At 42.1% G+C, this 23,338-nt stretch overlaps 2 protein-coding genes across 2 annotated transcripts; one reads left to right on the top strand and one right to left on the bottom strand.

Moving 5' to 3' along the window:
• Positions 1–632: 632 nt before the first annotated feature.
• Positions 633–11,874, bottom strand: LOC149088300 (uncharacterized). Its single transcript, XM_089246618.1, has 2 exons — positions 11,594–11,874; positions 633–4,595 (listed from the first exon to the last, which is right to left on the bottom strand). The coding sequence occupies exons 1-2, from the start codon at positions 11,819–11,821 to the stop codon at positions 846–848; spliced, it is 3,978 nt and encodes a 1,325-aa protein (XP_089102744.1). The 5' UTR covers positions 11,822–11,874; the 3' UTR covers positions 633–845.
• LOC149088299 (uncharacterized) lies at positions 11,788–15,393 on the top strand. The gene is made up of 2 exons (XM_089246629.1): positions 11,788–12,446; positions 13,058–15,393. The coding sequence occupies exon 2, from the start codon at positions 13,062–13,064 to the stop codon at positions 14,463–14,465; it is 1,404 nt and encodes a 467-aa protein (XP_089102755.1). The 5' UTR covers positions 11,788–12,446; positions 13,058–13,061; the 3' UTR covers positions 14,466–15,393.
• Positions 15,394–23,338: the final 7,945 nt, after the last annotated feature.

Genomic DNA, 23,338 nt, shown 5'->3' with positions numbered 1-23,338 from the left:
GTGCACAATAGGACTGCGCATTTGCTGCGCATCAAACAATAGGGCTCCCCACTTGCTGCGCATCAAACAATAGGGCTCCCCACTTGCTGCGCATCAAACAAATGGGTGCTTCGCACTTGTTGAGGCTCGCTAGATGGCGCTTCCTATGACGTCATTCCTAAATTATCGTTCTTGCCTATGATGTCATTCCCAAATTATCGTTTTTCAGGGGGGTCATTCCTAAATTAAACTTTATTTCCCAAGTGATGATTTTTTTCAGGGAACATTCCTAAATTAAACTTTTGAATTCATTTTCTGACTTAGAAAAAATTTGCTCCTAAATTAAACTTTATTTCCTGACTTGTTTTTTTTTTTTTTTTGGAGGGATGCTCCTAAATTTTTTTTTTCCATCCCAAGTGATGAGATTATTTCAAAGAGGGGTCATTCCTAAATTAATCTTTTCTTCCACAAATTATTGTTTTTTTACTGACTTAGTTATTTTTCTAATGATTTTTTTTTTTCATTCCTAAATTAAACTTTTTTTTTCACATATCAAGCTGTAAAATAAAATTCCCTCAAAAAGAAATGTTATTGACTTTTCATCATACTCAAGCTGAAAAAAAAAAATCACACGTAACTCAATTAATGACAGAAGCATTGATGATAAAGAAAATTAAATTTTAATGATACACAAAATAAATGAGAAAAAATATATATACAAGAATAAATGGAAAAAATATATATACAAAATAAATGGAAAAAAATATATACAAAATAAATGGAAAAAAAATATATACAAAATAAATGGAAAAATATGTTAAAATAAATGGGAAAAAATATGTACATCAGTGTCCATGTAGCACTGTTCATCGAATGGCATAGTGGCCATACGCATATGTTTTAATGCCATCACCGAGAATATAGCGTTTATCGTCGCGAGGGCACAGCGACGTTTTGCGGAGGGCGACCGTTTGAAGTTTGTGGTTACTGGAGGAGATTTTTAGCATGGTGTTTTTGATCGAGGAGTTGTTGCGGAGGCAAGCCAGATAATCTTGATGTTTTAGTTGTTTTTTAACAACCGCACGAACGACCCCTTTGGCGGTCTTTTTCTCCGCGACTGCTGTGACCATGCTGTACATTTTTGATCTTAATCCGACGAATTCCACAACGGGTTCGCCGCCGTTCTCGTCCTTCATGACGCCCACCACTTTTTTATTCTGCAGGCTAAACAGAGGATGATCACCGGGATAGTTTGACGTGTCGAATCTGTGGAGCTCCTCCCTCATGTCTTTGTAAATGTCACCGGTTTTTATCTCGTAGAGGAATGAATCTGTGTCTGTGAACAAAACTTCCACACCGGGTCCGTACTTTTTCTTCATAAAATTATAATGGAAGTCCGCCATCAAGTGTTTGGACAGGTCCAAAATCGTGACACCGGTATATATGGGCCTGTCCAGATGGATTTTCGTCTTCAACATCTTGATGACGGCTAACTCACCGGTGATTATCCTGAAGCATTCGAATGCCGGGGATGATATTAGCTTCCTCAAGCTCTTCTGATTGTTGGCGAGACGGATGTCGACGTGCTTCCTCAAATTTTCTAGCGATTTCCCGTACACAGCGTTATTGAGGAGCTTATAGAAGTCCTTTTCGAATTCGCACCGGGCATTTTTCCTCTTTTCGGTGTTGAACGCTATGTACGGGCGTATCCAAGGCTCTTGTGTGAATTCGACTGCACGCCGAACACCCGTCAGCTTCATCCCCAGCGACGTGTATAACTTCAGGCACCGGTAATGGATGACGTAGGAAGTTTTGTTCATCAGATTTGGTGAGAGCTTTTTGGATGGTTTATCACCGGGTCTTCTGATGAATGGAGAGAGCATGTCACCAGTAATTTCAATGTTTTCTGCCGCCAAGGGGAAACAATTGTGCTCGTCGTGCAACTTCACCGGGTATTCCATGTCCACTTCTAAAATATACCCCTTGACGGCGTTGTCATCGATGTTGAGAAAATCGATGCTCTCAAGTTCACTGGGGGACAACCATCTAAAGTCTCTCACCGGGAGGGGCTCCATCATACACTTTCCGTATAAGTTGTTCACATCATAGTACATGATATATGATGTAGGTTCACTGGGGTTATAACCGGGTATTAACGGGTTGTTGGCTCGCGCATACCGCTTGGAGATCACTGAGACCCCACCTCGGATACCTTTCTCCATGAAGAGATGCATGTCCGGATCGTTGATCAATTCGAGCTTGACACCGGTCATTCGCAGACATGCGTTCCAGGCCAATCCCGGGGATGTGAACGTATGCACCGGGTCGATCTTGTAGTTTTCTTCGCAGAGTTTTCTAAAACTCTCGAACACATCCCCGAGAAGCAGCACGTCAGTCTTCACGTAGAGGTTGTGGTAATCACCGAGGTTGGAACACCGGAATTCTCTCCAAACGGTATGCGCATATGTATACTCGTCACTGGTTATATGTTGATCCCCCAGAGAGGTGTAAAAGGCCTCTCGTGGGGGCAGCACCGGATCTTCGAACTTCTCAAACGAGTCAACGTACTCGTACGGATAACATCCTTTACGTTGAAGAAGATGACTCGTAGCTCCAAAACATTTCTTCATGTTGTTGAAGTCACCGGGGTTCATCGCTTGCACGAGCGAATCCAACGACGCCGCCAAGAACTGGTTGGAATCCAGGAATCGCAGGCGACCGAGAGAAAAGGAGATAAATTTCTCCATATTCCTCCCGATCACCTGGATCCTGCGATCGGGGTACCGGGAAAGTCCTTGCATCAGGAAATGAGCGTCGTAGTTTTGTAAATTGTGAAATATAACCGGGATGTGACGTCTTAACCTGAGCTGGAGATTGCACTTCTGATGCAGCGCCGCTCTAAAACCACCGGTGATGTGACAGTGGTCACGAACCCTGTCGTCACCGAGTGGGCGGTCGCACACCATACAAGTGGTCGCATTCCCGAATCTCTCTTCATCTTCAGCTGTCATCTGCAGAGGCACCGGGTTGTCGAGCTTGCCCATAACCACTCGTTCTTCTTCGACGAGACACCGGAAGAAGACGTCCACGCAATCTTCACCCCTGTACACTGTGGGCTCTTTCACGTATACACCATCGGGCCCCACGACCGTATACGCGAATCCACAGGGGCGGTGAAGGCTCTTCTGGGTTGTGCTAGAGAGAGACGGGTTCGGCTTACAGCTGTCCACCTTCTCCAAGATCGCCTCAAAGTCCGCATATATGACGTATGGAACGTGCAGCTGGTAATGGTTGTTCTTGAAGAACATCACGTTGTCGTCTACACCGGGATACGTCACTCGTTGCAGACCGTGTGTCTGGCAAAGTGGTTCGTGCGCATTCAGCTGCTCGAGGGAGGAGAAGCGTTGCAAGCAATAATTGCAAAAGTGGGATGCACCTTCATACTTGGTCGTGTAGGAAAGCAAACGAGACATGTTTTGGATGAGGCAGTAGTGCGACGTTGTCTCGTTGCTGATGAACAAGAGGTTGATTGGTGTACCAGACACCACCTCACTAATCCTGAGAGGAAAGACTTCTCCCCCCTCCAACCCAAAGACGTTAATGCGCACTGAATTCGCAGCTTCGAACCGTGGGATTTGTTTAAGTGTCACCGGGTATACTAATTCACTGGTATTCAATTCATTCTCATACTGAATATAGTTGAACACCCTTTCGGGGTTTTGCTTCACCGGGTGTAGGGCAGCCAACACACACCAGAGAAAGCATTTCTCATCATCGTTCTTTACATTTACCACTGCTCTTCTGCTGGCTACCCCCTTTGGCAGCGGAATATAAGTGGCGGCCGCTAGTGGTTGGTATTGCGCCGTGTTTAGCTCAAGCAAGAGCACGCGCTCGAGCACCCAACCACTTCCGCTGCCTTCAAAATCCTCTGTCGCCTGCTTTACCTTTACGAAGGCTATTTGTAGGTGCTCTTCTATCTGGTCGGCGGTTAAAGTGGTGAGCATTTTACTTCGAAGATACCCGTTGCAGAACTCGTCCTCGCCGTCACTTCCTTTCCTGGAAAAAACAGCAGTCGCGACGATGTTCCATTTAAGGGACCTGTGGGTGGTCATGTCCTCCCTCAACAGCCGCGTCAACTCCTCTCTCACGCTGTCGAGGAAGGTGGTCATATCCATTTCGGTGTCTGGGGTGGGGATCAATTCGTGCGTCGACAACATGTCGAGTGCGCGCCTGACTTGCCCTCCTCCTCCTAGCTGTGCTCCTCCTTGGGGTGCTCCAAGCTGCTGCTGTGCCCCATGGCTCGGTGATGGCCGCTGTGGTGGTGCTCCTCCTTGCGCCCACTGTGGGGACGCATCATGCTGGGGTGGTCCTGCTCGGTGATGGCTCGGTGATGGCCTCTGTGGTGGTGCTCCTTGTGCCCACTGTGGGGGCACACCATGCTGGGGTGGCGCACCATGCCCCATGGCACGCTGGTGGCGCATCAAATCGCTCTTGCGGTGAAACGCTGCATCGCACACCAAACACTTGTGGCGACGCTCGCCATGCGTTAGCCTGTGCTGATTCAGATTCCTACGCAAGGAAAACTCCTTGCCGCACGTCTCGCATAGGTGTCGCTCCTGAAAAACAAATAAAAAGGGAATGTAGGACACGTAAGTCTAACACAAGCAATGGATGAGAGGTATAGAAACCCACGTCTTCCCGCTAGTTTCGGTGGCGTATCCGCCCTCAAGCGCGTGCTCAAGTCATCAAAGAAAAAAGAAATCAGAGATTGGTTGGCTGGCGAGAGAGCGTACACGTTACACAGATCCATTAAAAAAGTGTTTCCCCGCAACAAAACAATAGTGGCCGGTCTAAACAGTCAATTTCAAATCGACTTGGTGGACATGCGTAATCTAGCAATTCACAACGATGGTTACAACTATCTTTTAACGTGCATCGACGTCTTTTCCAAGTACGGTTTCGTCGTGCCTCTCAAAAGGAAAACCGGTGACAGCGTGGCCAAAGCTTTAGAAAGCATCTTTCAACAACGTCAACCAGTGGCGCTACAGAGCGATAAGGGGCGCGAATTTATAGCGTCACCAGTCCAGCGCTACCTCAAGCGTCAAGGTGTAAAGTTTTTCACTACGGAGAACGAACAGATAAAGGCCAGCGTGGTGGAAAGATGGAACAGGTCTCTCAGAAACTGGATGTACAAGTACTTCACTGCCAAGAACACGTATCGCTACATCGACATGATCGAAGACCTCGTGTGGAGTTACAATCACAGGTATCACAGGTCTATAAAAATGAGGCCCGTGGACGTGAACCCCGGAAACGAGCCGGAGGTGTGGAACAATCTCTATGGGGATACACCCAAGAAACAAGATTGCAAGTTTAAAGTGGGTGATCACGTGCGCATCACAAGATCAAAACACACCTTCGAGAGGGGGTACGATTCTAATTTCACCGAAGAGATATTCGTGGTGACCGAGTGCGTGAAAAGGGAAATTCCCGTTTACAAGCTCGAGGACCTGATGGGGGAAGAAATCAAGGGCACATTCTACGCTGAAGAGATGGTAGGTGTAAAGATGGGAGAAAAATTTCCGATTGAAAAAGTTTTAAAGAAGAGGAGAAGAAAAGGAATTATTCAATACCTCGTGAAATTTCGGGGGTATCCGAAAAAATTCAACGCGTGGGTGGTCCTATAAAAACCCGGAAACAGTGCGCGCATCTGTCATTTCAGAGATGGCTTCTTTCTATCTCACTCTACCCAGCGATGCTTCCAGAGACTTTTTTCCCGACAACACGCTCTCGAGTTTCGTGGTTAAACTTCCAAACACCCTGGAATTCGAATCCGAGATGGAAGTCGCACTGTCGGAGATAATTTATCCCCATTCATTCCACAACATCACTCAAGAGACAAACACTTTCGAATTCGATGTCGGAAACAAGATAATGAAGACCGGTCGCATAGCCCCGGGTTTCTACGAGACGACCCCCGAACTGATCAAAGCCATATCCACTCAAAATTTTCAAGACAAGATTGGTGTGACGTACAATAAAATCACGAAAAAAGTTAAGGTGAACCTCAAGAAAGACACCAAGCTCAGTCTCAGACACGGTATAGCCGAAAACCTGGGTTTCGAACCCGGCCTGATAGAGGGTCCGACCATAGTCGAGGGTCCTTTCACAGCCGATCCTAAATTAGACTTTCATCTCTTGTACGTGTACTGCAACCTGGTCGAACCTCAGGTCGTGGGTAACACCTACGCCCCGCTACTGAGAATCGTGAAAACTAGCGGTCAGGACGGGGATATCGTCAGCGTGTCTTTCGAACGCGCCCATTACGTGCCGCTGGCCAGAAAGAGTTTCGACATCGTTCACATGTATTTAAGGACGCACATGGGCAAGTTTTTCACATTTCAACGTGGAAAGGTGATAGTGAAACTACACTTTAGACTGCGACATGCATTATAAACCGTACCGGAGCTGTGCCCACAGCATCAACGATTATTATCTCGCTCAGGCTGGAAACGGACTCGGATATTATCAGGGTAGCGCTCTGCAAAGAGGTTATGGCCTCGGATCTATATTCAGCTCTCTCTTCAGATCGGCCGTGCCCCTGTTGAAACGCGGTGCCAAGGCAGTCGGTTCTCAACTGTTGCGCTCTGGTGTGGATTTCGCCAACGACATCGTTCAAGGAAAAGACGCAAAGATCGCAGCTCGCGATCGTGCCAAGGAAGCCGGAAGGTCTCTCACGGATAAGGGGGCCAATAAAATCAAATCCATGCTCGGAGGAAAGAATAAAAGGAAGAGACTCGTCAAGAAAACCGTCAGTAAGAAGAGAGCTAGAAAGCTGTCGACATCCGATATATTCAGCGATGGCTTTAATCCACGAAAATTCTCATGAATGTTTGAAAAGCGAAGCCGATCTGTTCACGGTGCCACCCACGGAAACCTCTATAGAATCAGCCGAATGGGTCCAGTACCATCCCATATCTCAAGTGCGTGATTCGGGGGCCCCCATCGAATTTCACGTGGCCGGTAGTGCCGAAGAATACATAGACCTTTCTGCCACTCAGCTGTATGTCAGAGTAAAGGTGACAAAACCAGAAACCGCCGAAGCCGTATCGACGGCGAATAATTTCTTGCATACCCTTTTCTCTCAGATTGACGTCACGTTGAATGGAAGAACGCTCACAAACTCATCACACACTTATCCGTATCGAGCTTACCTGGAAACACTGCTTAACTACGGATCGGATGCAAAGAGAGGACCCCTGACAGCCGAGGGCTACTACAAGGACACTGCAGGTCACATGTCTGACCTCACCAAGAACGAAGGGGCCAAGAAGAGAGCTAAACTCGCGGAAAATTCTTTTGAAATGATGGGCGTGCCTCACGTCGACATATTCTATCAACCGAAGCTGATGCTCTCTCTCGTGGACTTGAAGATGAGACTGGTTCGATCGAAACCCGAGTTCTTTCTGATCACTGCTGCTCAGGGTTGCGACGTGGTTATCGAGCAAGCGAGTATTTTTGTGCGTAAAGTAAGAATGAATCCTGCTGTGGCTGTAGCGCATGCCATGGCGCTCGAGAAAACAACAGCCAAATATTGCATTAACCGCGTGATATGCAAGGTCTATTCGATATCCATGGGAAGCATGAGTTTCGTGCAAGATAACGTATTTCTGGGTGTCATGCCTAAGCGATTGGTTATGGGCATGGTGGACACGGAAGCATTCAACGGAACGTTCGGTTTGAACCCCTTCGACTTCAAGCACAACAACGTCAACTTTGTTTCTGTTTCTATCGATGGAAGACCCGTCCCCCACACGTCGCTACAACCAGACTTTAGGAACAGACACGTCATCAGAGCCTACAACACACTCTTCGTGGGCACCGGAAGGCCCGGAGAAGATAAAGGATGTGACGTGAGCAGAGAAGAATATGAAGCCGGCGGTTACAGCCTCTTCGCCTTCAACCTGATACCCGACATGAGTGACTGCGGACACGTGCACCTACAAAAGCAGGGTAATCTGCGAGTGGAACTCAAGTTTTCCTCAGCCTTGACCAAGACCGTGTCGGTTATCATATTTGCCGAATTCGAATCGTTGGTGGAAATAACAAAGTCCAGAAGCGTCTTGTGTGACTTTGCGGGATGAACACTAAACAGATAGAGCACGCCCTCTCGACACACCCCCACACTCGAAAGGCTTTCCTAGGTGTTTTTGCGAGTGACAATTTACCCGAAAATGTGATCGCTTATCCCGCTGCACTGGTTGTGAACACGGACAGAGAGAATGAACCCGGAACGCACTGGTTGGCTATTTACATCGAAAACGAAGCGAGAGCTGATTTCTTCGACTCTTACGGGAACCCGCCCACCTATTTCAAGAAGGGACACATAAACAGATTTCTACGACGCTACTCGCGCGTCGACTATAATGACGTCATGTTACAATCAGATAAGACAACCGTGTGCGGTCACTATGTGATTTTTTTTATCTATTCTCGATGTATCGGCAAAAGTATGAATAATATTGTATCGCGTTTTAATATGCAAAACGATATGCGCGTAGCAAGCTTTGTAAAGAAAAATTTTTCTGTTAAATAAAAGAGAAAAAAAATTCATTCATTTGTCATTTACTATGGAACCTTTCAAGCTGACACATCCGAGCACCGTGCTCATTGCCGGACCCACCGGTTCGGGAAAAACATATTTTCTCAGAGAACTATTAAAACACAGAAACGAAATGTTTCGAGAGCCTCGTCCGAAACGAGTTATATGGTTTTACGGCGAATATCAGACTTTGTTCGAAGATATGGAAGACTACGTTGAGTTTCGAGAGGGGAGCAATTTCGAAAGCGTGGAAGAAGACAGCTTGGTGATTTTAGATGACCTCATGAACGAGCTATCGGGCGAGAAAAAATTAGCAAACCTTTTCACAAAGTACAGTCACCACAGAAAATTGACCGTGATTTTCATAGTGCAGAACGTGTTTCACCAGGGGCGGGAAATGAGAAACGTTTCTCTGAACGCGCAATATATGTTTCTATTCAAAAATAGAAGAGATGTCAGTCAGGTGACCCACCTGGGACGTCAGCTGTTTCCCAATAAAATCAAATTTTTCAACGAGGTGTTCGAGGATAGCACGAAAAAACCGTATTCGTATTTAATGGTTGATTTACGACCCGAGACGGAGGAGGAAATGCGCCTGCGCACTAACGTGTTACCTGGGCAGACGCAATATATCTATAAACCCAGGAAATGAAACTTTCCATTTTCGAACATGACGGCTGTGATAGAGGTCGAGGGTTTCCAGCTGTCGGATAGAACATTCATAATCAAGGAGTTGGCGTGGTGTTTCATGCATTCGAGAGAAAATTTTCACTATGTATATAAACCGCCCAAAAAGTTTTCGGAATTATCTCCTAGAGATAGACACCAATGTCTCTACGTCACCAACAACATACACGAAATATCGTGGTCGGCGGGTGATGTACCTTTTGAAATGCTGGAGCAACATTTGCAGCGATTATCAAAAGTCGTATTGTATACGAAAGGCCACGACAAGTGTCGGATGCTACTGCAGCAGTACGGGTTAAAAGTTTATAATCTAGATGCGATTCTCTGCCCCAACATTGTGGACTTGCCAGAAGTGAGCGCGAACTGTTTTCTCCACGAAAACATGATAAAGCACTGCGCGCTGAAGAAGGCTATAGCATATAGCATATGGTTGGAATAAAAACATCGTTATTTTAAAGTATGGCATTGGAGAAGCAACAAGTGCTTCGTCTACTCTCTGCCTGTCCGAGGAATAAACGTAAGGATTTGTTGAAGAAATTACCGAAATCAGCATTAAAGACAGTCTGCGAGTGCTCACTCAATATTTTGAAGGGTGTCATACCGTTATCCTCAAAACAGAAAAATAAACTGAAAAGGCACAGAAATACACTTCGCAAACTCGCCTGCAAAAAGACGCCGCTATACGAGAAAAAGCGCGTGCTGATTCAGAAAGGAGGTTTCTTGTTCCAGTTAATCCCTGCCGCTATACAAACCCTCGCCACTTTGTTCACGAGATAATGGAGCACGCACAGAAATTCGCTCTGGTTCCAGAACAATTGTTATCGCGTCATGTGACCACAAAAGAGCAGCTTTCTGAGTTGGACAACGAGATGTTGAAAATACTGCGAAGCAAGGAGCCCGAAGCTATAAAAATTAAACTCTATCAGAATCTGCTGAACAAGAGAATCAACGTAGCCGAGAATAATCCACCGAAAATTCAAGAAGAGAAGAAAGTTGACGAATTACCAATAGCTCTGATTTCTGTCCCGAAATCGCAAAGAGGGCACTCAGAAAAAATTATCACGCATATAAATAAGCATCCGAACATATTAAAAATTAATTCTAACGGCTCGATCGTTTATAAGAGCAGGCTCGTCAAAGGAAGCGACATTCGCGATTTGATATCAAGTGTGGTCGGTCGGAGAAAATCACCCGTGGTGGGTCAAGAAATTTTCCTGAAAGCGCTAGAAGAAACCGGAGCTCCGAGAGATTATATAAAAAACCCATTTTTGAAACATATTTGGTTAGAGCTTTGAAATGCCAACAACAGTGGAAGCCGTGATCTACGATCAAAACAATAGAAAGCAGGGTATCGCATGGAAAACGGATGTACCGTCATTCGATTTACCGAGCTGCTGGTCCTACGAATTGGAGAGTAATGGAGAACTGATAAGACACAAGAGAATGTTCGCCATATTCACGATACTGATTGTTATATTATTTACTCTTATAGCAACAACATATAAAAATCAAATGGACTTTGAAAGATGTAATTCCTCTCTTCCGCTGGGAGGAAATATTTTTCTCACGTATTGTAATAAAACCTACGATATACGCTATTTTAGCGGAAATGCGCCCACTACGAAAGCCGTTAATCTCACCAGTGCGCAAATGTATAAATTGATTCACGAGTCTGCTGATGTACAATTGAATAAAAAAATTTCTATTTGAATTCTTGTGTCGTTTTGAAATTGTTTCGCGACATGAAATTCCCAGATGTTTCGCAGCTCTACCATTAAATAAAGTTTAAATACCTTACATGAAATAAATTTAACTTGAAATAAATTTACGCCTGAGAAATTGTTTCGCGACATGAAATACAACTGAATAATTTTTTTTTCGATGAATGAAAATTTAACTCGCGACATAAATAAATTTGATTTGAAATTAAATTTAACTCGGAATAAAATTTAACTTGTAATGAAATTCCCAGATGTTTCGCAGCTCTACCATTAAATAAAGTTTAAATACCTTACATGAAATAAATTTAACTTGAAATAAATTTACGCCTGAGAAATTGTTTCGCGACATGAAATACAACTGAATAATTTTTTTTTCGATGAATGAAAATTTAACTCGCGACATAAATAAATTTGATTTGAAATTAAATTTAACTCGAAATAAAATTTAACTTGTAATGAAATTCCCAGATGTTTCGCAGCTCTACCATTAAATAAATGAGTTTAAATACCTTACATGAAATAAATTCAACTCGAAATAAAATTTACTCCTGAAAATTAATTTGGAATAAAATTTAACGCGCGATAATTTAAAAAAACAACTAACCTCTTTCTTCTTCTTCTCTGACGGAGCATATCCACTTGGTCCAGCTTCTACTGGCGCAGGACGCTTCAGGCATTGCTGGATGAAATTCTCCTCATCCTCAATCATTAATTTTATATCGCGATCACTAACTAAATCCTCGTTGAGACATTCATTGACGAAATTATCGTCATTTTCCAACAATCTAACTAATTCTTCTTTACTTATACCGAAATCGATAAAACTAGCCATTGCGCGAACGTACGAAGCGAAAGCTAAAAAACTTGATGCTGTCTGGACAAAACTCAAAAACGAAGTGAGAGGATCTGCAAAGAAGATGATACTTTTAATGAGATAAAGGGTTAGGAAGCGATAACGAGTCTCGTGTGCTATGCGTCATTACTCGGGCAGACAGTACTCATATAGTTATCAGTGTCGCGTGCAGAATAATCGAAGCAACGCGAGTGATGCATACTCACGTCAATATCATTATCAGTGATTTATGTAACATTGGATAGTGTATCGTTAGATATTGGTACTGTATCAGTGATGCATGCTCACATGAATATATTGTATCAGTGATTCACGTGAATGAGATAGTGATGCTACTCACATCATTATCAGTGATTCATGTAACATTGGATAGTGTATCATTAGATATTGGTACTGTATCAGTGATGCATGCTCACATGAATATATTGTATTAGTGATTCACGTGAATGAGATAGTGATGCTACTGGGTGCACTTTGAGATTCACAGTATATTCCTATACTTATGCTTATCAACTGCAACTGCAGTATATAAACTGCGGGACAGACACAATTCCTTAACTTAGTTCTCTCGCTCGCTTGGATACACTTCTCTCTCCGCAACTTGGTAAGATTTTTTTTTCTATGGCTTCTTGCGTGTTAGATTTTGAGGGATTCTTGCTTAAAAGTGGGATATATGTTGTTAAGGAAATGGCTTGCTTTGATTTAAGCACAGGGAGAGTATATCACTCTCTCTACAAGCCGCCATTCTCTAGCAAGGAGCTATCCGAAGAAGATTTCCCACAAATGCTCTGGGTTAGCAGAAATCTTCTTAATATTAGATGGGGGGAAGGGCTTTTCGATTATAATTTAATGAAAATTCATCTCACCACTGTTAATAACAGATATAGTTGCATTTATGTGAACTGCAGGCAAAAAAAAAAAATTTCTAGAGCAACGATTCAACCTGGAGACAGTGAAAGTCTTAAACTTCCCAAAATCCTTGACTTCTTGCGGGTTTCACCCTCTGCAAAAAGGGCATTGCGCAAGAAGCAAGGTCGTAGCATGCGCTGAATGGTTAGATGCATAAAAATTTAATTTTGTAAAATAATAATAATAATAAAAATTTAAAAAACTTAAAAAAAAAAAAAAACTTCTGTTAAAATATATATTTCGCAATTTTTTTTTTTTTCATCTTGAGAGTTGCGGAGAGAGACTGTATGCGTTGTTTTCATTTAGACAGATGGAAAGCCTCCGCTATGAATACGCTCGGAACGTACTGGATACTTCCGTTGCGATACTACACCAGCTCGAATCTGAAATCGTGTACCGTCCAGCAGAGGAATGCGTCTTCAAGTTTGGCGACAAGACTTATCCGATGCCCAGACAGCATGCTGGGTATGGTGACGCTGGCCTACACTACACCTTTTCCGGAATGACCCTCCAGGCCCAACCGTGGACACCTCTCCTCTTGGATTTGAAAGCCGTGGTCGAGAGCATCTCAGGCCATGACTACAACTTTGTTGTCGTCAACCGATACTCTGATGGAACCAAGAGCATCTCCCCGCATTCCGATGACGAATCACAGCTCGTCAAAGATTACCCCATCGCTTGCCTCTCCCTGGGCGCTGAAAGAAAGCTCGTGTTCTCTCGACGGGGGCACCAATCCGTGGACCGAATCCTGGAACACAACAGCCTGCTGACGATGCTACCTCCAACCAACCAGCTGTGGCGTCACGCGATACCTAAAGACCCAAAAGTAAAAGACGTCCGACTCAGCCTGACGTTCCGGAAAATGGTTTCGAGTAACAAGCGCCCATCACCGAACACTCAACCACCATCGGCTAAGAGATCTCGCAGCAGTGGATTCAATAAGGAAGCGCCGCCTCCCAACATCTTTCACGTGAAGGAGAACTTTTTCGTCAGCGTCGTGATCTTCAGTGGTGAAGTGCGCGTACATATTCGAGAATTTTTCGAACGCGATGGACTCATGCACCCAGCTAAAAATGGAGTGACTCTTTCGCCGTACGTGTGGGAATGTTTGAGAACCGAATTCTCTCGTCGTACTATGCTGCAACGCGTTGATAGAACTTTCCTAGTGTCGGAGAATCTGATCGTGGACTACAGCGGTGATGATGTGCTAATTCAAACTCTACATCGCGGGGACAACAAAATTTTCAAGTGCTCCGAAAACCCCCTCAAAATGACTTTCCAGGCAATCGAGGCACTCTTCTGGAGCGAGGATGATAAACCACTTCATACCGTGATCAGTGAGCTCGTGCAGAAAACGCTCTGCTTGGACTATCTGAAAGTGTGTGTGCGCGAAAACCAAACTAAAGGAACGAGTTCTATGGATATCACCGACATTTTGGCTAAATTGGTGAGTGAAAAACTTTTTGCTAGCATCGAAAAAATTGTTGACTGCCATGGGTGTTCCATGGGATATGCTAATCAGTTGGGTCATGAATGTCTGCAGTTGAATGATAATTTAATGTTTTATAAATATTTTGATCATGCTTTAACCCTGATTGACTTTCGCGAAGTCGCTAAAACTCTGGCGGAAAATTACGATGTAGCGGAAAAATGTTTTAATGCGATTGATTTTGATGTTTTGAAATCTAAGATAGAAGAAATTTATTTGAAATAAATGAAAATCATATAAAATGACTTTGTATTTTATTGCTCCTTTGGTTTATTTTTACTTTTCAGCTTGGACATACAAAAGTTTATTTGTGACTTGAAAAAAATTTTATTTTAAAATTAATGAAACGATTCATCTTTGTTTAGTTTAGAAAATAAAGTTTAATTTAGGAATGAAAAAATCATCAGAAAATAAAGTTTAATGTAGGAAAGATCCCCAAGTTAGAAAAAAAAAAAAAGTCTGAAATTAAACGATAATTTGGGAAAGATCCTTCTCTTTGGTGATATCTTCGAAGTGACGTTATGGGAAAATCTTGGGATAGAAAAAAATTAAGTTAGAAAATGCATCCCTCCAAAAAATAACAAAGTCAGAAAATAAAGTTTAATTTAGGAATGACCCCTCTTTGAAATAATCTCATCACTTGGGAAGTCAGAAAATAAACGATAATTTGGGAAAGAGTTGAAAGAACGGTAATGAACTTTAAATTTCCCAGGGTGTTGAGAAAAAAAAAAAAACCAAGTCAGAAAATAAAGTTTAATTTAGGAGCAAATTTTTTCTAAGTCAGAAAATGAATTCAAAAGTTTAATTTAGGAATGAAAAAAAAAAATCATTAGAAAAATAACTAAGTCAGTAAAAAAACAATAATTTGTGGAAGAAAAGATTAATTTAGGAATGACCCCTCTTTGAAATAATCTCATCACTTGGGATGGAAAAAAAAAATTTAGGAGCATCCCTCCAAAAAAAAAAAAAAAAACAAGTCAGGAAATAAAGTTTAATTTAGGAGCAAATTTTTTCTAAGTCAGAAAATGAATTCAAAAGTTTAATTTAGGAATGTTCCCTGAAAAAAATCATCACTTGGGAAATAAAGTTTAATTTAGGAATGACCCCCCTGAAAAACGATAATTTGGGAATGACATCATAGGCAAGAACGATAATTTAGGAATGACGTCATAGGAAGCGCCATCTAGCGAGCCTCAACAAGTGCGAAGCACCCATTTGTTTGATGCGCAGCAAGTGGGGAGCCCTATTGTTTGATGCGCAGCAAGTGGGGAGCCCTATTGTTTGATGCGCAGCAAATGCGCAGTCCTATTGTGCACCAAAACCGCTAAAATCACCCTACTGACACAACACCAGATACGCACTCCGACTGTTAGGCCAATTGAGTCGCGTGCAGCGTTTGCGAGTGAGCGGGATCCGAGCGCTATGACGTCATCACGCCCAACGCGTAGCAAGGGGATGCGCATATTGGAATGCAGTTCATTTATGGACTCTGAACGCGAGTGGACGATCGTTTTCGGAAAGAAACTATTTCGTGGGCCCCGGAACCTTGACATTTCGGAGGCTCTCGGAGCCTGAATATTATACATATATTGGTCATTAAAAAGTTGACATTAAAATGAAGACATATCATTAATTAAAATATAGTACGGGAATGCTGATTAAAATACCGTTTATAAAAACGTGAACACAAAGAAATAATAAAAAATCACAGGATTGATGACTATTTGAAATTAATGAATAATTAAAAAACTATTGAAAATTCAGACTTTTCTGATAAATAATTCCTTGATTGATGAAATATCATAATTAATGACAATCCAGAAGTAAAGGTAAATTATTCCGGGGGGAGGGGCGGTGGAACCAAAAAAAAATCAAAGGTGGATTTACATAGATTAATAAAGATTTAAGATGGATAAAAATTAACGCAAATTCAGGCTGATTGAAAATTGAGGAATTATGAAAACTAATTCAGAATTCCCGAAAATTCAAAATTCAGAATGAATCACGCAATAAAATTAAAGATTAATATATATATATTATCATATAATTAACAATTATTATATATTATAATAACTTAGAATGAATGAAAATTCCGAAATTAAAATAACTCCATAATGAATATGTATTTGTATAACTCCCGGCTCAACTAGCTCGGTAGTAAATTGCCCATGACGATTGATCGGAGTAGTGCTGGGTTTCAAAGAAAGAGAGCCCGATCTCCCCCCCCCCCTCCCTCCCTCCCTCCCGTAATGTGAGAAAAGGACGAATACAGTCGAATCCCGTTATAACGAATACGGTTATAGCGAAAATCTCGTTTTAACGAACACTTTTCCAATCCCCCAAATAAGTTTACATAGGAACAATGCTAGGGAACTGGAATTCCTTTATAACGAAATTTCATTTTAACGAAGTGATTTCTCCGGTCTCTTGATTTTCGTTATAACAGGATTCGACTGTATAATACAAGGTGCAAAGCTAACTCCCCTTGCCGCAAGTTACTGGCAAACCGTTGATCCTATAGGCATAATTTCAATTAGAAAAGTACCCGAATAACGTGTAGATTTAAGATAAGTTAATAAGGTTACTTCTTAATAATTACGCGAATTGTTAAGAAGTAGCCTTAAGCCCCTTCCAATTAGTAAGGTTACTTACTAATTGCAAGGGGCTGCATATAGTTATTAAAATAAAAAAAAAATAACTTTTTATACGGATGCCCTGTGCTAAAAAACCAAATTAGAAAGTTGTTGCCTAGTCTCTCCTGTGGTGGTCAAGTCAGCAAAGTTGACTGATCGCTGCGATGTCCTTGACAAAAGTTGGCGATGCCTCTAGGAGCCGCAGTGTGAGAAACACTGCTTTTATCCCATAAGACAACAACTAACACACAGACAATAAATAACCGAAAAATTTAAGGTGTTCTTGGAGACAAACTTTTCACTAATATGGTGTCGACGTTTCTGGCGATATTTTGGGCTGTCAAATTGCAGTGGGAGAATAAGTCTGATCAAATCATGCAAAACATAATATTATTTCTGAAACGTAAAAACCGCTGTAGAAAAACGGCATAAATCCAGCGGCTTTTTTATGGCACTTTGTTTACAAGAAGAGGAGTCTGTATCCGACGATTCAGATAACAGTCTGAAGAAGAACAGATATAGGTATATGCAGTGGCTCTCAAAATTTTCTCGCCCGCGGCTTCCTTACCCTAGTCAACATTTCATCCACGGCTCCCCAGAGCAACCTAACAAAGGTCCACTTCGAAGCAATGAACAGGAACATATGAATACCGCAAATCCACCGCGACGCCCCTAGGAGACGCGATGCGCACCTAAAGAACCACTGGTATACAAAAACGAGCAGTCAAAACATTCCTGTCCCGAAACAGCACCATGCTGCATGCCGCTGTGGTGGTCGAGTGGTCATAGTGAAGGACTTCGGATCACGAGGTCTCGGGTTCGAACCCCACCGTTGCCATAGTGGGTGGTCGGCTGAAGTTGGTTTTCTGTGGTTCCCAACTTCGAGGCTCGAATGCTAGCCGATTTCCCTTTAAAATGTCTCGCCACAGACATACTGACGCAATCATTACACTTCACTTCTGAAATATAAATAGCAGCACTGAAAAATCAGACATACCACTAGATACGCATTCAGATTGTTTAGGTACATACACACTTACACTTCCGGCACAAGGTAGTAGATTGCCCATAGATGACGATAGACCTGAGTTGTGCTCGGTTTGAAGGAAAAAAAGAAAACATGCTACAGATAGGCCTATCTCTAGTATGGTGTTGGACGCAAGGAGCATCTGTCGGAAGATGAACAAGGAGGTATTCGGCCAAAAGGAAAGTCAACTGGAAAAAAGTGAAAGCATCCTCTGCAAAGAAGAGAAGGAACCTGATTTCAGAAACCAGTATAAACCTGAACTCGAAGAACCAGATGCACCCAGGTTCCCTTCACTTATGTGATTTCCAACCTTCCTGAAAGTAGGGCCGTCTTAAGAGCATCATGGGCCCCCGGACCAAGTGGTTTTGGATCTTGGGAGGGAGATCGCCCCTATCACCCTCCCCCTCTGGATCGGAGCATGATAGCCATGGGAAATTTAGTACCGAGTGAAGTGTGCCGGAAGTGGGTGCTAGTGTATCTAACAGTTTGAGTGCGTATCTAGTAATTGTGCGTGCATTAATTTTTTAGTGCTGCGATCTATTTTTCGAACTATGAGTGTAAGTTTGATTAAATATTTGTATCGATGTAGGTCTGCTGCTCTCGGCGGCAAGACTTTTTAACGAGCAGATTCGGCTCACATTTGTGCCTCGAAATTGAGAACCACAAGAGGGGAGGGGGGTCCCACATCCTGGAGAGAACATCTAGCCCAAGACTTCCAGTAGCCAAGAGGTAGGCTATGCACGCACATGAAACAGTCACGGGGAAATCTTCTAAATTATTACGTTTAAAACGTGATGTTCAATGTTATATGAATTTTCACAACGACTAGAGCAAAAATATCACCATCATATATCCCCATGTTTTTACATATTTATCTACCGTCTTGATATTAAGACAAAATCAAGAACAAGTAATCTTTTATTTACATCATCAATTAGACAATTGGTTTCCTTGTTTCACACGTGAAAATGAAGTGTCACCAAATTTACACTATTTGGTTGAGATCTCTTTTATACTCCTATCAGAAAATGCACTCAAGGATTAGAAAAAATTTGTTGATTAAGAAAATTTACTTCAATTTTTTATAGTGTACTTAGTGCACAGAGTATAGTGTGTGTGTGTGTGTGTGTGTGTAAAAGGGTGTTTACTGCATTACACTTCTATGTACTGCACAGAAAGTAGCAATACAATTATTTTAACACCATCAGTGATATTACAAAATATCGATGTTATTAAACGAATTAACAAGGGAAAAATATGGAGACGTTTAAAAATATATGGACGTCGATTTTGAACGAGTTGTAAAAAAAATATTGTAGCGAATTTCACGAAATTTTGTGAAAACATATCGCGATAGAGAAAGAGAGAGAGATTTACCAGTTAAATAATATTCTTATATTGAGATGAGTTTAAGATTAGAATAAAGGCACTTCTATGCAACATTTGGGAAAAAAACGTCGTAGAGTGATTTATCTTTGTACCGAGTATAATAATTTATAACGATTTATCACTATGAATAATTTTTTCCAATCAGTATGTGTACAGATAACATTTTAAACGATAATGCTGTCTCTGAATCATGTTTATAAATTAAGGAACGTAATTCAGAGAATTATTATTCATTATAATGAAAAACTTGATAAATTAATAATGAATGAATAATTTCCAATTCTAACTAATTTGTCTCCGTTGCTCTCACTTTCATCGAAAAATGTACTCTAGCGGCCATGTTTATTTCCGTAACACGAGCTTAACGAGTGGTCTCCGGTTCTCGTTAGCTAACGTTTCACGTAGCGATGACGATAACGAAAGTCGCTAGCAACGATGTGAAAAAATTAACATTTAGCGATGATGACGTAAATCTATCCCACAATGCGCAACGCAAACCCCAAACACGTTTGAAGCGCTGGCATAACGACATCAGCGTAATAGATCCCCTGGAATTTTAGAAAGCTTCAAGCCAACACTTTAAATGTCCCCCCCCCCCACTTCATGGATAGGGGATTTGCGTCTGGACCCAACACCATTATATTCAGTGGTTATTCCCGAGAAAAAATTCCGGCAGAAATCAGGATAGGACTTTCAACCGCGGCTCTCCGATGCTACTGCCTGGAACGCTAGGAGAGAGAGATTGCTACTTTCCCATAATATAATTCCTTGATCACGTGAATCTCATCTACCTCGATCACCGTTCCCGTGGTCTGGTCGACTTCATTACGAACTCTGACTACGAATACTTTAACATCCAAGCTTTATTCAAGCAAAACAAAATTTTCGGTTTTTAGTTTAGAATGAAATGCATGCATCCTTCATTAGAGAGATGATTAAGAATTTCTTAGGAAGTGTAATTTCTCTAGGCCAGTGTTTCTCAACCACCGGGCTGCGGCCCGGTACTGGGCCGTAACATCATTCATACCGGGCCGCGACTGATCTGTCGTTTCCTTTTCCTCCATTCATGTTCCGTTAATCATGTGTTTGACCGGGCCTTTCCACTTACAAAAATAGATGAAACCGGGCCACGGGCTTTCAAACGTTGAAAACCACTGCTCTGGGCCCCCCCCCCGGCTTTTGAAAATACACAAAAAATGGTATATATATACATTGAGTACATGTTCTTCGCTTCCCCCCCCCCGGAAAAATTGAAATGTCGTCCTTGACCTATCTCTACCGACACGGGTCAATTTGAATCATGGACAAATGGACAAAATCACCTTCTTTGAAAAAACTTGAAAAATGTACTACACTGTATATACTCTATATAAACGTAATATTATAAATGAAACTGAGATAGGTGTACATAAAATTTATAATATTTAACGTTATATTACGTTTATTCCACGCATGTTTTACAGGTGTACATAATTTCGCTTACATTTTTTTACATTTTTTTTTCAGTCTTTTTACATTCTGTACAGGTGATGTTGGTTTTGTTTGTTACAATATCCGATTTGGCAAGCCTTTCGTCCTTGTTTTTCCGATGCTTATCTTTTCTGCATCAGGGTCTTTCAACACAAATACGTAGCGCATAAACAGTCAATTTCTTGGCATTAATGCTTATTTTACAAATGCATCAAATTGACCCGTATCGTATACCAACCACATAGAGAACTTAAAAACTAGAAGGCTTTCAAGAAGACGAATTTCGATATGTACTCATCCCGTTGAATGAATTAGTACAACTGACAGAAAAAAAAAATCTAAACGGTTTCTATAATTTCACTCATGAAGTTCGAAATGGGTCAAAATGACCCGGCCGGTAAACCAATGGTTAAATAAATTGATGAGCAACCGGTAACCTTTTATTTTTTCGAAACACACTTATATCTTGAAACTCGATGATGCGAAGCCCCATGGGAACCGAACCGAAATAGAATTTAGCAACAGTGTATTTAGATTTAGTATTTAGATTCAAGTGAGGCTTATCCGAAATAAAAGTTCTCTCAAAAATTTTCGGTAATAGTCAAGCGGATATTATGGAGGTGTGTATTATTAGTTAATCAAAACATTTTTCCGATTCACGTGGGGCTTCCTGAAACAAATATCTTTGACCCGCACAACTACCATTGTTTTTATTTGCATGCCAAAACAAGCACTTTCGCTCTCTAGGCGCAACTTTCGATCTAAATCTTTGAAGCGTTGGGATTACACTTCACTACGCACTTTGTTAGCGCAAGTCTGCCATTTGTTTACTGTCACATCAACTTCAAATCGCTTAGCGCAATTTCATGTGCTTTCTTGCCATCCTCTTCAGTAACATTATGCCCCCGTAACTAGCTTCGAAGTTCGTATCATTATCCATTCTAATTCCCTGTCTCTTCCCCCCCCCCATCCCCTTCTTAGTTGTCGAGACTTCAGAAATTTGAGGTATATTCCTTCACATTTAAAGAACCGAAACCCCACGATAACCAATAATTTGCGGCAGAGTTAGAACTCCAGTTTGTGGTTTTGGAACGTCGCAAGCTAATTTTAAGGACTGTCACTTCCTTTTTTGTGGGCCTGGATGCAGGGCCGCAACTAGGGGGGAGCAGACGGGTTTCATGCCCCGGGCACTAGACCCGAACCCACCGTCATTCCCAATACTGCGGCGGGGGCCCGAAATTGAACTTGCACCGGGGCCGACATCTACTTTAAAAAAGTTGCAGAACTTCCGCTCAAATTTTATAAGAAGCGAACCCCACGTGAACCAATGAGAAAAAGATTTGGAAATCTATTGAGAAGATTCAGTGTATGCTAATCTTGATATATTCATTGCCATGTAGTATAAATTGACTGAGCAACAGTATAAATACTGAGCAACACAGTAACCTTTTATTTTTTCGAAACATCTTAAAACTCGATGATACGAAGCCCCATAATAACCGAAATAGAATTTAGCAGCAGTGGGCTATTTATTATTTATTTTGATTCTAGTGGGGCTTATCCGAAATAAAAATTGCCATAATCAAGCGTTGCCATTATGGGTGTTATTTGCTCAAAACATTTTTCTGATTCACGCGGGGCTTCCTGAAACAAATGCAAAGCATAGTCGTTTCAATTCAAAGAAACGAAACCCCACGGAAACCAATAATTTGGCGCCACAGCGTTTCACTAGTTTGTTTGCGACTTTGAGCTAGCACAACTACCATTGTTTTTATTTGCGCATCTAAACAAGCACTTTCGTTGGCCTGAGCTAGCAGTTTCGCTCTCTGGACGGAAACTTTCGATCTAAATCTTTGAAGCGTTGGGATTACACTTCACTTCGTACGTTGTTAGCGCAAGTCTGCCATTTGTTTACTGCCACATCAACTTCAAATCGCTTAGCGCAATTTCATGTGCTTTCTTGCCCTCCTCTTCAGTAACATTCTGCCCCCGTAACTATCTTCGAAGTTCGTATCATCATCCATTCTAATTCCCTGTCTCTTCTCCCCATCCCCCTTCTTAGTTGTCAAGACTAAATGTGAAGGAATATACCTTAAATTTCTGAAGAACCGAAACCCCACAGTAACCAATAATTTGTGGCAAAGCCTGAACTCCAGTTTGTGGTTTTGGAACGTCACAAGCTTATTTTAAGGACTGTCACTTTTTTTTGTGGGCCTGGATTGCCACTTTCGTTCTGATTCTTAGAAGTATTGGGCTTACATTTCAAGTTCAGTACTCAAATTGTTGGGGCAAGTCCGGAGCAGTTTAAGAGCATCATGGGCTCCCGGGCCAGGTGGGTTTTCTGAGGCCCAACCTGGTAAATTATAGACAATTTCAACCGGATCTCATTTTTGTGAGGCCCCCCCCCCTCTTCTCTCGGGACCCCGGGTCGTGCCCGGGTAGGCCCATGCGTTAAGACGGCGCTGCGCAAGTCTAACAGTGACTATTAGTCGATATATTGCCACGACTTCGAATCGGTTGAAGTAATTTCATGTGCTCCCTTGTACTCTTCCCATGTACTCTAGCACTTTGTTCCCTTG

The sequence above is a fragment of the Pholcus phalangioides genome, unplaced genomic scaffold, assembly GCF_987345545.1.
Source record: "Pholcus phalangioides strain wild (caught in Gottingen) unplaced genomic scaffold, Ppha-v1.0 ptg000003l_1, whole genome shotgun sequence".
In the NCBI taxonomy this organism is placed as follows: Eukaryota; Metazoa; Arthropoda; class Arachnida; order Araneae; family Pholcidae; genus Pholcus; species Pholcus phalangioides.
Note: the sequence above shows the minus strand (reverse complement) of the source record. Positions and strands in the feature narration are given on the sequence as shown.